Below are 16,702 nucleotides of genomic sequence, written 5' to 3'. Positions count from 1 at the left end.
TATTAGAACTTAATTTGAATATGTGTTTAGGATTTATGACTGACTTAAAATGAAGAATTAAAAAAATAAGATTTTAAAAAATTGGATAATGAAAAAATCATGGTTCTTCTATCCAGCTACTAAGACTTCTTTATTATTTCTTAATTAATAACACTTTGGTGGACTAACGAATTGAATAATGATAATAATCATAATAGTGATAACACTAGTCATCATTACCTTAACATTATTAATTAATTAGTAATATTATTAATAGTGATGATGATAACATTTCTATAGTGTCTACTATGTGCTAGGCATATCTGTGTATTTAGCAAATATTATCTCATGGGCATTCGACTGTACAACTACAACAGCTACCTAGGAATCACTAAAACTTACTGGGCAATGCTTTAAAGTTTTATTAATTGCTTAAGTAAGCTTTGAAAAAGCTGTATTTCCTAGTTATGTTCAGCAAAATTGACCAAATAGTCAAAGTGGGGAAAGGGACCAGAAAAATTAAAATATAGATTCTTTTTCTCTTTAATGACATAGAGGGTTTCCAGTGCCATGGTTAAAGAGTCTTAGTAAAATAATACTAATAATACCCATAATAACTAACATTTACAAAGCACTTATTATATGCCAAATACTGTTCTAAGCTCTTTTCTATTGTGGTAAATACCAAGATAAATATACAATGTATTTATAATACACACTAATACACAATGTGAAGGGTATGCTGGATCGTGGAGATAGTGGAGCTCAGTTTGATTTTTTTTTTTTTGTATGAGTCACATTAACCCTTTGTCATCAATTTTCTCATCTTTAAGGTGAAAAAGTTGAATTAGTCTTCTCTTAGAGACTAAGAGTTTCAGATCTAAATTTATGATCCTCTAAGAACATGATCCCTGTAAAAGGAATTTAGGATTACATTATCACAAAGCAGCCAAGAAAATTGGTTTTTAGCTATCCCCAGTCTTCCCAAACATGTCCTATGTGTTTTTATAGTTCTACTGAACTATTAATTTTTAAGCATATATGTTTTTCTAGCACAGTAATATCCTGGGCCTTTTAATACAGTGGCCAATCCTGTACTAGAAAGAAGATCTTATACACTTCCTAGAAACCTAGGAAAATGAGTTAGTAATTGTATCCTAACTAACTAATTGATAGTGTAAATACATCTTAGAGGGTAGCAATTAGACTTTTATCATGGAAAGAACAACACCCTACTATATTGTAATGCTTCTTTTGAAAAGTCCAAATATGAGGAAAGGGAATAGGAGTGGGAAGAAATTAAAACTGGATACTGTATCAGAATATCCTGTGAGATTAAGCTTAACAAAATTATACTAAATCAGCTAGAAACCAGAAGCTGTTTCTCAGTGCTAAAAGAACAAGTAATTTGAATTTATTTCGGTCATTTGAAACAGTTGTAATTTCCTTGAGAATCGTGGGTACTGAAAGCTGCTGGATGAGAAAACATCTGTGGGTGTGCACATTCTGAGCAAATCTGGCTTTCCAGGAATTGAAAAATGTGTTCTGATATGTGGCTCTTGGGAAAGTAAATTCTATTCTGCTGACTGCTCATAAGTGACTAATTATAGAGTTGGCTGAAGCTGGCTTTTCGGTTTCCACACTTAGTCCTAGAAGACCTTATCTCCCAGAACAAAGGGAACAAACATAAAAGGAAACCTTTATAATTTCAGTAATGACTAGCCTGAGAAAGGAAAAAAAAACCAAGTCTGGTCTCACCTCTCATTGAGAAGACTCTTCTAACAATTGAAAATGGGAAACAGACATCCTTGCACTGTGGATCTAAAAGCCCCTCAAAACATTGGCACCACATAAACAAAAGGACTTCTTGGATATCTTGTCCTATGCCAATGTACATTCAGATATTTTGTGACTGTTTTAGAACTTGTGAGGGAAAATAAAAGTTTAAGTTCTTTGCAAATGGGACAGTAGTAAGGCCTCCTTTATGGAGCTGTGTAAAAAATTCCATACTTTCTCTTTATCTATCTATTTTTGAAAAATCCAAAGGAGCAAAATGGAATGTTTTGAGAATTATAGAAAGAAGGATCTGGGCTTTATTGCAAATTAACTGGTTCCATTTTATAAGATTTTTTACTCCAAATGCCACTTGAAGAAAATGACAAATTTCTGATTTCATTGTAGAAAGTATTGTTGAGTTTATTATTAGAGGAATGGATGTGTTTAGTAATGTGCTTATTTTTTTTTTTATTTCAGGGGCCTCCAGGTTTGCCAGGATTGAGGGGTGAGCCAGGAGCAAAGGGAGAGCCTGGAGAGATTTATTTGGATGCAAAGCTCAAGGGTGACAAAGGAGAGCCAGGTTTTCCAGGACAACCTGGTGCCCCTGGAAGGGCAGGAACACCTGGAAGAGATGGCCATCCTGGTCTTCAGGGCCCCAAAGGATCACCGGTATGTTTATTTCCATATTTAGTATATGTACCTTAATTTAGAGCAAAGGGGAATAAAAAGGATTACAATTTGAATAATTATCTATTTTTAGTAAAAAATCTGGCTAGTATTCAGACATAAATTTAGTGTCAGACCTACTAAAGTTAGTTTCAAGTCTATAATAGTTGTGAAGGAGAAATGGTGATAATGAAAATGGATTGCATGCTGAGGGTTAGGGAGCAAGTATGGGAAAATTATGATTTGAGGGAGCCAAATGAGTCTGAGGTGTTTGGTTGGGATATTAAATTTTGAGGCAGGATGTACTGTTTTTAGAGACATTTACACTGTAATTAGGAAAAGCTCTTGTTGGATTAGAAAATTAATCTGAACTGGAAAAACAAAAACTAATCTTTTACCTACAGTTATAAAGGTATAAATCTTCTCAGTTAAATATGATAACAGAAGGGTGGTGGTTTGGAGTAGGGGAGGAAAATGGGATGATAAATATAGCATACTTAATTATCAAAAAGTAAAGATTCTAAAATTAACATGTATGAAAGATAATTATCTTTTTTATTAAAGGGTTCAATAGGACTAAAAGGAGATCGTGGTCCCCCTGGAGGAGTTGGTTTTCCTGGAAGTCGTGGTGACATAGGCCCTCCTGGCCCACCAGGATTTGGTCTACCTGGTCCAGTTGGTGACAAAGGGCAAGCAGGTTTTCCAGGAAGCCCTGGGTCCCCAGGTCTCCCAGGTAAGTATTTGGAACATACGAAAAATTGATAAAATTACCACCTATATCGTATAGTAGAAAGAGCAATGAATGACGCACCAAGGTTCTGTTTCCATTATGACTACTGACAAATTACTTAGACTCTTTAGCCCTCAGTTTCTTCATCTGTAAAATTTTTGGATAACAGTCAGTTTTCTTTGACATCTCTTTCACTTCTAAAATTCTGTGAATCTTTATTCTTTATGTAGCTACCTTTCCAACCAGAAATCATAGGTTGGGAGTTCCAGAGGGAACACCTACTATCTTGAGTTAAAAAATTTTAGTAAAAATCTGGCTAGCATTCAGACATAAATTTAGTGTCAAACCTACTAAAGTTAGCGTCAAGTCTATAATAGTTGTGAAGGAGAAATGGTGATAATGAAAATTGATTGCATGCTGAGGGTTGGGGAGCAAGTATGAGCCCTCTGGGAAATGTGCTCTTAAAGCTATAACTTTGTATCTTTAATAGCCCATAGACACAAAGTACAAAGCAAAAGTCACTCACCAACATGATACAGTAAAGAGTACATTATGCTACAAATACACACAATGTTTAAGGGGAGAGTGGACATAAATTCATAGTAAGTTAGTAGTTCGACATCCAGAGAATATATATACCTAAGACAGGTCATGTTTCTGGACTATAGACTTCTCATGGACATTAGCTTCTTGTGGTATCCATTTGCTGTTACCCCAGGTGCATCTCTTTTACTGGAAAACATGCTCAGTTAGAATCCCTGGGTATGCCACAGATCCATTCCCAAATGTGAGGGCTAATTAACATTGACTCTGTGGTTGGTTATATTCTCTGCTGTCAGGGTCATTCTACTTCATGATGTTCTAATATTGATTCTTGCATCTGTGTTTACCCAGTAAATATGTGTGTCTATGAACTATGTTTACCCACTAAGTGTGTTTGAACTATGTTTCAAAAATCCAAGATTTCCTTGAATTCTTGACTTCCATGACCTATCTCCAGGGTTGGTAGCTTTAGGGTTTTTAAATTCATGTGGGGCATGGCCAGTCTTTTGCCAACCAATGCCAACTTGTATTTCCAATTCAATCAGAGAAATTGCATTTTGTTAACATATTAATTAATACCTTATTACCACTGTTATTTGTGGTTTAGTTTTTAATAATTATATCAGTTGAGATGGGGGCAGGGAATGAAAAACAACTCATTCCTCTCCTCCATTTTATATGCTTTTCTTTTTATCAAATGTGTATATGCCAGTAAGGTATTGCTGTTTTAATTTATGAGCAGTTTAGTTGTGAAAAAAAGTGGAAAAAACCTTTTTGTATTAAAGAATACAGAAACAGTTTTCAGATGAAATGTGATAGACATAGACTTGCTCTAAGGACCAAAGAACTCAGAGGAACTGTCTTGAGAAGATAGAAAAATCTGGTGCTAGAAGAAATCCTGACCCTTCAGATAATTTGCTTGTAACCAATTTTTTTAATAAGAAAGTTTAATAAAGTAGATAATTAACTAGAGGCAATGGGATGATTAAATAAAGACTATTGATTTCAAAATTTAAGAATAAAAAATTGTTCATATTATGTTATTGGTATGAGAAAGCACTTCTTTCTCTGTCCAGGTTTTCTGTCTCTGTCTCTCTCTCCACCTCTTTTCTCCAAAGAATAATCACCAAGTATGTGGAAGTATTGGTTTTAGCCAAAAGAAAATAGGAAGTCAATAGGGAAAAAAGGATTAGTCAGCAATTAAAACTCTGTTTCCCCAACTCTTGATAGGAACTGGCAGCAGAATGTGAAAGACAGGTTTTCTATTTGTTTTACTATTAGTGAGTGCAATCAGCATGTGTTTAAAGCTAATCAGACAATCCTATTAGGTATAGAGCTAAATAAGTTTGTTTGCATTGTCAAGAGAATCAACATAAGAAGCTTTGCTGTGAATTCTGATTTGCTATAAGAAAAGCTAATTCAACGAATTAGCTAATACAATAAACCAGCATCCAATTGGGTCAAGAGTTATCCTAGATCTTGTGCATTGTCCAGACAGCCAACCTGAGATGTTTTCTATTTGTCTAGCTTAAGAGAATTGCTTTTCATTATAATAGTGTAGCAATTCCTCTGAATTTTTGAAGAGTAATTATTGCTTCATCAATTTAAGAATAAGTGAGAAACAGATTTGCATAGAGTAGAAAGTACCAAAAGAAAACAGCCTATCAAGAAATGGTTTTGATGACAAGACTAGGAACCAAGAACATCAAGGCCTGAAAATCAGAATTATGAGTTTTCCTAAATTATAGATTGTCCTTATTCATGTGTCTCTCTCCTAGGTTTCTGTCCCTCATAGATAATGTCTGTACTGATGGGAGAGACCCTGATTTATGAATGATAATACTCTTAATAATGTATTAATTACTTTTGCATGACCTTATATGAAGTAACTGTTATTATGCTTCTTAATATTGATATTACCTGATTTTTAAATGTATGTTTTATATTGTGAGAGCTAATTTAAAGGTGGCACAAAGCCAAGATGAGGTAGTGAAGACAGGGATTCACTTGAGTTCTTCCGAATTTCCCTCCAAACATCTACCTTCAAAATAATGCTTCAAAATGAATCTGTAGTGACAGAACCAGAAAAGATTTGGGGTGAAACAATTATCCAGGCAAAGAAAACTTGGAAGTTTGGCAGAAAAGGTCTGTCTCATTGTAATGAAAGTAGAACTAAGTGCAGTATAAGGCTGCACCCTAGAAAGTCAGTAGCAAGTCTTGACAGTAGCTTACAAAGCTCCCTGACCACAAATGTTAAAGGGATCAGATACCTGATCAGAAGGAGATTACAGGGAATTTATTCTGGATGTTGGACCCTGTTGCATTGTCCAAACAGTTCTGGGTCACAATGCCTGGGCAAGAAAGAACTTTAGCACTCTGGCATATGGATGCAGGGGAGCAGAGACCCTGATCACAGTTCATGGGCAGAAAAGAATACTTGGTATGACTCACTTTTCAGAGCACACACCAAAAGAACAGTGAACAGACCTCTCCTTAGGTCATACTGCCTTGGAAGAACCAAAAACTTGCACAGCCTCAAATCTAGCTCTGTAAACATCAGCACAAAAAACCTAAATGTTAGGATACCACGGGAGCAGAGTCCAACTTCGAAACCAAGTTAAGAAAGAGGCTGGAAAAAAATGAGCAAGCAACAAAAAAGAATCTGATCATATAAAATTACTATGGTGACAGGAAAGATCAAGATCAAGTTAAAATAGCTACATACAAAATCTCAAAGAAAAATTTTAACTGATATCAATTCTCAAAATAATTCCTTGAGGCTCTCAAAAGTGATTTTAAAAATAAAATAAGCAGAAAAAAATTGAGAGAAGAAATGAGAGTGATGCAAGAAAATTATGAAAAGGGTGTCAATTAGCTTGGTAAAGGAAACACATACACACATAAAACTGAATAAAATAACACTAAAATATAATTGGTTAAATGGTAAAAGAGGCACAAAAATCTTTTAAATAAAAGAATTACTTAAAATGTAGAACTGACCAAATGGAAAAGGAGGTACAAAAGTTCACCGAAAAAAATAAGTCCTTAAATATTGGAATTGAGCAAATGGAAGCTAATGATTCCATGAGAGAATAATAAATAATAAAATGAAATTAAAAGAATGAAAAATAAAACAAAATATAAAGTATCTCATTGGAAAAAAAAAACTGACTTGGAAAATAGATCTAAGACAGAAAATTTTAAAAATTATTGAATTAAATTAAAGCCGCAATCATTATGTTTCAAGAAATTATCAAGAAAAACTTCTCTAGTATCTCAGAGTCATAGGGTAAAATAGAAATTGAAAAAATCCACTGATCACTTCTTGAAAGACATCTCAACATGTAAACTCCCAAAAATATTATAGGTAATCTAGGATATACTATAAAATATTTAATATGTATGGGAATACCTGCCATCTAGGGGAGGGGGTGGAGGGAAGAAGGGGAAAAATTTGGAACAGAAGGGAGTACAACGGATAATGTTGTAAAAAAAATTACCTATGAATATGTACTGTCAAAGAAAATGTTATAATTATAAAAATTAATAAAAAATAAAAAAGAATATTATAGCTAAATTATAAAGCTCCCAGATCAAGAGAAAATATTGCAAGTTTCCCGAAAGAAACAATTCAAATATGATGGCACCACAGTCTGGAAAAACACAAAATCTAGCAGTTTCTACATGAAGGATTAGAGAGCTTACAATATATTCCAGAAAGCAAAGGAGCTAGGACTGTAACCAGGAATCACTTATCCAGCAAAACTATGCATAATTCTTCAGGAGAAAAAAGGATATTTGATGAAGTAGGGGTCTTTCAAACATTTCTGATGAAAAAACCAGAGCTTAATAGAAAATTTGACTTTTATGTATGACTCAAAAGAAGTATAAAACGGTAAATATGAAAGAGAAGCCATAAGGAATTCTATAAGGTAAAATTGTTTAAATTCCTACATTAGAAGCTGTAACTTCTCAGAATTTTATCATTATTAAGGTAGTTAGAAATTCAAACAAATCTTTTTTATTTTTTGCAGATATTGCATTTAAAATATTTTATTTTACAAATTATAGGTTTTATTGGCTACTGTGACTTGAGCAAGCCTATCAATTCCATTGTCCCCAACTGAACATGCTCACATCATGTCTATGTATCACATTTTGGTATTTCTCAAAATATGTTTAATTTTTTCATTATTATTATAATATCTATTATCTGTGATGCTACTATTATAATTGTTTTGGTTGATCATATATTGCACCCATATAAATGGTGAACTTAATTGATAAATGTTGTGTTTGTTCTGACTACTCCACTAGCCAGCCCATTACTCTCCCTCTCTTTGGGCTCCCCATTTCTTGAGATACAACAAAATTGAAGAATATCATGCAATCTTAGTTGATAAAGCAGTGGCAGTGAGAAGATTAACTCCAGATTTGAAAGAAATTCCAATGTGTGTAAAATTCTGTCAAACAGCTTCAGGGGGAAAGGAAAGCATGAGAGAAAAGGATAGAAAGGGGAAAATAGGATGAAGGGAAATATATATTTAGAAATTGTAAAAATATGTGAATGTGATATACTCACCTATAAAACAGAAGTGAATAGCAGAGTCACTTAAAAATCAGAATCCAACAATATATTGTGTACAAAAACACATTTAAGATGAGAGACATACATAATAAAGGTAAGGGGTTAAAATAAAAAAATAAAAAAAGCAGAGGTGGCAATCATGATTTCAGACACAGCAAAAGCAAAAAATAGATCAAATTAAAAAAAGATAAATTAGGAAACTACATTTTGTTAGAAAGTACCATAGACAAATGATGTAATATCAATATTATACATATATGTACCAAATAGCATAGCATCTGGATTTCTTAAAGGTTAGTTAAATGAATTATAGAAAGAAATAGACAGTAAATTTATATTAGTATAGTATTTCAAGTTTCCCCTTTCAGAATTAGATAAATCTGTCCCATCAAAATAAAGAAGAAAGAAGTTAAGGAGATGAATACATTTTAAAAGAAGTTATATATGACAGATTTCTGGAGAAAATTTAATGGAAAAACAAAGAAATTATACCTTTTTCTCAATAGTTCATGACATGTACATAAAATGATTATTTATTAAAGCATAAAAATATCACAGCCAAATACAGAAAAGCTGAAGTATTAATTGCAACATTTTCAGATCATAGTACACTAGAAATTACATTCATTAAAAGCACATGGGATCCTAGATTAAAATTAATTGGAAAATAAATAATCCAATCCTAAAAAATGAGTGAGTGAAAGAACAGATTACATAAACAACAAATAATTCCATTAAAGTGAATTGCAACAATTTGACAACATACCAAAATTTATGGGATGCAGTCAAAGCAGTACTTAGGGGGAAATTTATATCTCTATACATTTACATTAGTAAAGCTGAGAAAGAGTAGATCAATTAATTCATTGTATAACTTTTTTTTTTAAATCCTAGAAAAAGAACAAATTAAAAATTCCAAAACACCAAATTAGATATTAATAAAATTCAAGCAAGAAACCCATTGAACTAATAAAAAAAACTGGAAGCTGATCTTATGGGGGAAAAGCAATAACAATAAAGATAAACTTTGGTTAATTTGATTAAAAAACAGAAAACTAAATTATTTCTGTCATAAATGAAAAGAGTGAATTAACCATCAATGAAGATGAAATTAAAGCAATTATTAGGACTATTTCCCTCAATTATATGCCAATAAATCTAACAATCTAAGTAAAATGGATGAATATTTACAAAAATATAAATCTTCCAGATTAACACGATCTTCAAAATTGAACAAACTATCAATGAGCTTCCTAAAGTCCTAAGGACCAGATGGATTTAGAAGTCAATTCTACCAGACATTTAAAGGACTATTAATTCCAATATTGTGTAAACTACTTTGGAAAATAAGTTTGTTTGTTTTTTAAAGAGTCCTACCAAATTCCTTTTCTGACAAAAATATGGCAGTAATATATAAATCAGGAAAAAGAAAACAGAGAAAGAAAACTGTAGACCAATTTCCATAATGCATTTTGATACTTTAAATAAAGCACCAGGAGGAACATTATAGCAATATATCATAAAGGTCATAAACAATGACCAGATGGAATTTATGTCAGGGATGCTGAGCTGATCCAATATGAGGAAAACCATCAGCATAATTGACCAGATCAATAGCAAAACTAACAAAAAAACCATATGATTATATCAGTCGATGTAGAAAGAGCTTTTGACAAAATACAATAGTCCTTCCTATTAAAAAAAACACACTAGAAAGCATAGGAATAAATGGAGCTTTCCTTAAAGTGAAAAGTAGTATCTATCCAAAACCATCAGTAAGCATTATTTGTAATGGGGATAAGCTAGAAGATCACAAGTCAAGTAAGGATGCCCATTATCATCACTATCCATCAATATCATTCTAGGCATTATCACCACTATCATTTAATAATATATTAGAGATGCTAGCTATAACAATAAAAGAAAAAAGAAATGGATTAGGAATAGGCAGTGAAGAAAAAAAACTACCACTTTGTAGATGATGTGAAGGTATACTTAGAGAGTCAAGTAAAAACTATTTAAAATAATTAATAATTTTAGCCAAGTTGCATGCTATAAAATAAATCTATGTAAATCATCAGGATTTTTATTACTAACAAACTCCAGCAGCAAGAGCTAGAAAGAAATGTTCCATTTAAAATAACTGCAGACAATAAAAAAAATTTTGGGGATCCACCTGCTTAGGATAATCTAGAAACATAATTATAAAATATGTTTCATACAAATAAAATATCTAAACAACTGATAAAATATCAATTGCTAAAGGGAAGGTTGAGCTAATGTAATAATAATGACAGTTCTAACTAAATTAATTTACTTATTCAGTACCATAGAAATCAAACTACTAAAAGATTATTTTATAGAAATAGAAAAAATAGTAACAAAAGTCATCTGGAAGAACATAAGGTTAAGAATATGAAGAGAATCAATGGGGGAAAATGTGAAGGAAGGTGGTCTCACAGTTTTATATCTCAATCTATTTACAAAAAGGTATTCATCAAAATAAAAAGCCTCAGATGAGGTCCCAAAGAGTCAGACATAACTGAAATGACTAAACAGCAATAACAATAAAATCATTAAAACCATCTGATACTGACTAAAAACTCAAGAAGTGAATCAGTAGAATAGATTGAGTATATAATGCACAGTAACTGATGGCCATAATAATCTCATGTTTGATAAAATCAAAGACCCAAACTTTGGGAGAATTCATTACTTGATAAAAATAGCTGGAAAACAGCTTAGCATATGCTAAGTATAGACCATCATCTCTCACTAATATAAGGTCAAAGTGTATGGCTTAGAAGGATGGGGGGGGGAAGGAGAGGAAGGATTTATAAGTTTCTCTAATGAAGGTCTCATTTCTCAAATATATAGAGAAACTTTATAAAATATGAATGATTTTCTAATTTAGAAAATCAGAAGGAAAACTCAAAGTCATCTTAGTCATATGAAAAATTTTTTTAAAATAACTACTAATTAGAAAATGTAAGTTAAACAACTCTTCATTGCCTATTATCCCACATCTATTACTTTGGGTAATATGACAGAAAAGAGAAAAGTAAAGTATTTAAAGGAATTTGAAAAAATGGTTGAATTAATACATTATTGGTTGATTTGTAAACGGATCCAACCATTCTGGAGAGAAATTTGGAACTATTTCCAAAGACCTCTAAAACTGTGCACTCTTTGATCCACTAATAGGGCTGTATTCCAAAGAGAGCCTTCCTCTAAAAAAGAAAAGGAAAAGGATCAATATTTTCAAAAATATTTATATTGCAGCTTTTTTTTTTTTTGTGGTGGCAAAGAATTGGAAATTTAGGGGATGGCCACCAGTTGGAGAATGGCTAAAGAAGTTGTAGTGTATGATTGCTGTGGAATACTCCTGTGCTATAAGAAATAATAAGCAGGATGTTTTCAAGAAAAAAAAAAAAACAGGGAACACCTGCAAAATGAAATGTGCAGAACCAGGATAATATTGTCACAGTAGCAAGAGTATTGTGAAGATGGTCAAATTGTAAATGACAGGTATTCTCAGGAATACTTATGAGAAAAAAAATTCTATCTATTTTCAGAGAAAGTACTGATGGGGTCTGAGTGCAAGTAGGAATGAACATCCTTTTTTTAAACTTTTTTTTTGTTTTGTTTTGGTTTTCTTTTGCAACGTAGCTAATATTTAAATAAGTGTATTTTATAAGACTGTATATCTGTAATGAATATCAAATTATTTCCTTTCTCAAGGAGAGGGAAAAAGAATTTGGAATCAAAAATTAAAAAACCAACAAATGTTAAAAATTGTTTTTATATGTAATTGGAAAAAAAAGTTAATGGTGTCAATGTGTGATTTTGTGTAAATGGGAAGCACATTTGGAAGGTCTCCGGAACTAAGTGAACAAGTAAGAAGAGTGTGTGTAATCCTATAATATAATCACTATTAGGAATAGTGTGAGTTGTTTCCATGTGGTAGAAGTCCTTCTCTAGGAACTCTAAACATCGAGTATGGGGGCAGATGGTGATCAGTAAGCCATCTCAGAGAGAAAAGGAAGCCATATATTAGGGTAAGGCTATATGCATAAATAAAAGCCAGATATTAGAATTAAAGGTCTTTTCCTACTTCATTTAAGTCATTGTGATATCTAAATTTACTAAATATTTTTTCTTTGAATTAATATATTCTTTTATTGTTTATAGTTTACAGGTAGTGGTCTTTTTGGTTAAAGGAGTATTGTCGGTGTTCCAAGTAGAGCAAAGGAAAATATAAATCATAATTCTTTCATATCTATTTTGATCTAAAGTAGACCTCGGATAAGACATGTATATAGAGGGAGATGAATATGCATTAGAATGCTTTTCACTGAGTAAATATATGTGTTTAATTAACTCAAGAGAAAACATTGATAAGAAAGAAAAAAAAAACATAATACTGTCAAAATATACAGATTGCATTTCTATAATTCTCATCTCATTAGCTACCATTATTTCCTAAATGAATAGAGAAGATAGTTTAAAACGATCACCAAACTAAGAATTGATAAATAATCTACAGCAGGATTCAGAGGAATATATTATCATTATTATTGGGTCAGCTAGGTGGTACAGTGGATAGAGTTCTGGCCTGAAATCATGAAGATTCATCTTCCTGGGTTCAAATCTGGCTTCAGATGGTTACTGACTTTGTAACCTTGGTCAAAGTCATTTAACCCTGTTTGCCTCAGTTCCTCACAGTGAGCCATTCCAGTATTTTTGCCAAGAAAACCCCAAAATAGGGTAAAAAAGAAATCGATCATGACTGAAGTGACTGAATAACATCAGTCATCATCATCATCATCATCATCATCATCATCATCATCATCATCCAGCAAAACATATAGAAAGTACCTACTGTGTGAAAGATACTTTGCCAGGCTCTGGATTTAGGTATAACACAGACCCTCATCTTAAGTAGCTTTCAGTCAGAGGAAAATATATTACATTGTTGAGTAAGGTAGTTTAGGATTAGGAAATCTGTGATTTCACTGACTGAGAAAACTTCTTGTACTCAACATTTTCTCTGGTTAACAAGATTACATTTCTAAAGAGCTGCCTGGAACAGAGTTTAGATGACTTATCTGGAGGCACACAACCAGTATAGTGGGGGATGACTCAAACTTGTTGGATCTCTAACTAATTCTCTATTCATTAAACTACATTAAAAATATGTTCAGAACTTTCTAATCAAGCAAATTGAATAAGAAATTATATGTAGCTGGGAGTTTTTTTTTCTGGAATAGTTTTGTATGCAGTAAAATTTGGATTGTTTTGTGGTCTTAGTAATTCTCATGAAAAAAAATAGAATTTTAAAATAAGTGTTAAGCCATAACTTTTTAGGATTTGATGCAAATAATTATGGGTATGCATTTCAACAAAAATGCTTTCTCTTAAAGATTTCAGAAAATTAGTGGAGGGAAAGGGGAAAATAGGCTTCACTATCATTTTAATAAATTTAATATTATATTTTAGATGGTGCAAAAACACTACACTTGGCATATAGAGCCTTCTATTATATCCGTGTTTACAAATTTTTTCAGGTCCCAAGGGTGAAGCAGGAAAAGTGGTTCCTCTACCTGGTCCCCCAGGGGCAGAAGGTGTTCCAGGACCCCCAGGTTTCCCAGGACCCCAAGGTATATTTTTTAAAAAATTTTATTTCTTTTAAAAGTTGAAGCCTGACAAACTTCCAATTTTAGCTAAGATTGACCTTTTACTATTCTCATTAAAGGTGATAGAGGTTTTCCTGGCAGCCCAGGAAGACAAGGACCTCCAGGCGAAAAAGGATCTGTTGGCCAACCAGGAATAGGATTTCCAGGACCTCCAGGACCAAAAGGTAAAAGTTTTAAATATTAAAAATGAATTTAATTGAAATTAAGAGCTTTGGGTTGGGAATTCTCTTATTGGCCATTCTACTAGCTACAAAATCTTATGTTTCTGTTTCACTTTTTCTCAAATGTAAAATGAGTTAATGATTTTTTTTTCTGCCCTAAGAAAATATTGTAGAAATAAAATAGGACCATAAGTATGAAATAGCTTTGTAACCTAGCAAGAATTCTTTAAAAATATGAGATTATCTTATACGATGATTTTTGGAAAAATGAGATGGTGATTTGAAGAGAAGTAATTTACAAGCATTTAGTTGACAGATATAACTCTTGGTTAGGAAGGAATTTAAAGTTAGGAAGGTAAATCTATTTATGGAGTATATTGTAAAATAGGCTCAGAAGCACCATTAAGCTGACATTCCTTATTGTCCTAAAAAACAAAAACAAAAACAAAACCCTTTTCTCCACAGAAGGAGCAGCAGGATAGCATTTTTAGAAATTTACAAGAAAATGATTTGGGAAGACCAGGAAAGGGGATCCAAACAGATTCAGGCTAGGAAGCCTATTTACGGAGAAAAGATTCCTAATATATTCTAGAATTACCTGTCCCTCATTCCCATTTGATTGTTATTTATCCTTATTTATTTTTTGAGAACCTTTATTATATTCTAATTGTGGTCATCTAGAATGGTCAGTCTTCTTTGGTAATTTAGTTTGCTTGTTTAGTTATACAGCCTAGTCTGCATGGTATGAATTAGTTGTCATTCAAGGAATTGACCAGTATTGGTAGAAGGAATTTTGTTATTGTAAGTTCTCAATATCAATATGATTATAGTTCTAGTTCTCCGCCTCTGAACATAATACCATTTGGCCAGGCTCTGCCTCAGTGTCCTTGGCTATTAGACCAAGGGGTAAAACAAAATTACATACAAACACACACACACACACACACACACACACACACACACACACACACACACATACACCTTTTTAACTCCCCTTTTCCTACACACAGACTCACAAAAACTGATCCTAGGCATCTTAATAGGCATTAATTTCCATAACAGGAGATAATAAAGCTTTTTTGGTTTGAATATTACCAGAGAGGCTAAATTATTATTACTTGTGTCCAGTACAATGCCTGGTACATCATTATATAGTAGAGTTTAATAAATTTTAGATTACTAATTTTTCTGTCATGCTTAACTTTAAAAGCAAGAGAAAAGGAGATTTAGGAAAAGGAGAATAGAAAGAAGTGGCTTAGTAAAGAGAAAGAAGAGAAAGAAAAATGGATAGATTTGGGGAAAAAGAGGTGTGTAGATTGTAAAATGCCCATAACAGTGTCTTAGGTGACCCTGGTGATACCAGCTGAATAAATTATCTTTACTTTTTGCTTTCAGAATATGTATCTCTGCTTAATTTTCCAGATAAGTTCAGGCCTAGTTTAGTAGGTCATAAACCCGTTGCAATATTAATGATCTGCTTTATTCAATAGGTGTTGATGGCTTACCCGGAGCTATAGGTCAGCCTGGAAATCCAGGTCGTCCAGGATTTGATGGTTTACCAGGAAATCCAGGTGTTCCAGGCCAAAAAGTAAGTAGTATTGTTCTTTTTATTTTATTGTTTTAAAAAGTGTTCTTGAGAAAGGAAAAATGCCAATGATAATGTAGCTAAAGAATCACCTTGCACCTTTTCATTTGCTAGAATTTCATTATTTTGATTTATTCACATTCATCTTTTGTTTTGTTTTGTTTTGTTTTTTAAATTGAAAGGAAAAACAACACTTTTGTGGTTCTGAATTAACTCCATGATTGGGAAGTATACTTTAGCAAGTCACTTTAGGATCAAATAGGCCATAAAATATATCTTGATTTTGTAAACAACAACCCCTTATTAAGAAAGTGAATGTGCTTTTATGAATCATCATGGACTAGGAGATAGGAAACTGGCTTACAGTTCCATCTTTTTAATGATCTTCCAGAATGATCTTGGCCAAATTATTTTATTTTTCTTGAATACAGTTCCCTCATCTGTGAAGCTATTTCTAGTTTCCTATCATCTTTAATTCTTTAATTCTATGATTCATTACACATTTCCTTAGAAACTGAATAACCAGAGGGTAGAATTAAAATAGGGACAGATTCTAAGATTTTAGAGGTAGAAGGAGCCTGGAAGATCACTTAGTCCAGACTCTTCATCTTACCAATAAAGAAACTGAGAGGCAATTTCATCTATTCACTAATTGGCTATTAATAGCTACTAATTGACAAAATTCAGATTCAATACTAGGTTGTCTTGTTCCAAATCCAGCGATCTTTCTACTGTGCCATTACTTTAGATTTTCAAAGGAAAGGACATATGTTACAGGAAAAAATATTAAAATAATATTGTATATGTCAAAAAACACAAAATTGATATCAGAGTCTGAGAACAGAAGGAATTCATTTTGTAGAGTTTGATTAGGTTATGTGCTAAGACAGAGCAAACTCCTTCCCCTGAAATCAAGCACACTAACTCTATTGCCTCATATCTCTCTTGGCATCAGCCCTCACTTAAAGCCCTTATTTT

The 16,702-nt window shown here is 32.5% G+C and overlaps 1 protein-coding gene across 3 annotated transcripts in view; it reads left to right on the top strand.

Moving 5' to 3' along the window:
* COL4A1 (collagen type IV alpha 1 chain) overlaps positions 1 to 16,702 on the top strand; it is a 185,699-nt gene that overhangs the window by 123,701 nt on the left and 45,296 nt on the right. For all 3 annotated transcript variants that reach the window (XM_074299530.1, XM_074299532.1, XM_074299531.1), the window contains 5 exons: positions 2,233 to 2,424; positions 2,986 to 3,154; positions 13,850 to 13,942; positions 14,038 to 14,142; positions 15,630 to 15,727. In XM_074299530.1, the coding sequence (XP_074155631.1) occupies positions 2,233 to 2,424; positions 2,986 to 3,154; positions 13,850 to 13,942; positions 14,038 to 14,142; positions 15,630 to 15,727 (657 nt within the window). The remainder of the gene's footprint in view (positions 1 to 2,232; positions 2,425 to 2,985; positions 3,155 to 13,849; positions 13,943 to 14,037; positions 14,143 to 15,629; positions 15,728 to 16,702) is intronic.

The sequence above is a fragment of the Sminthopsis crassicaudata genome, chromosome 3 (assembly GCF_048593235.1).
Source record: "Sminthopsis crassicaudata isolate SCR6 chromosome 3, ASM4859323v1, whole genome shotgun sequence".
Taxonomy (NCBI): domain Eukaryota; kingdom Metazoa; phylum Chordata; class Mammalia; order Dasyuromorphia; family Dasyuridae; genus Sminthopsis; species Sminthopsis crassicaudata.
The sequence above is the reverse complement of the archived record's forward strand: the minus strand, read 5'-3'. Positions and strand labels throughout refer to the sequence as shown.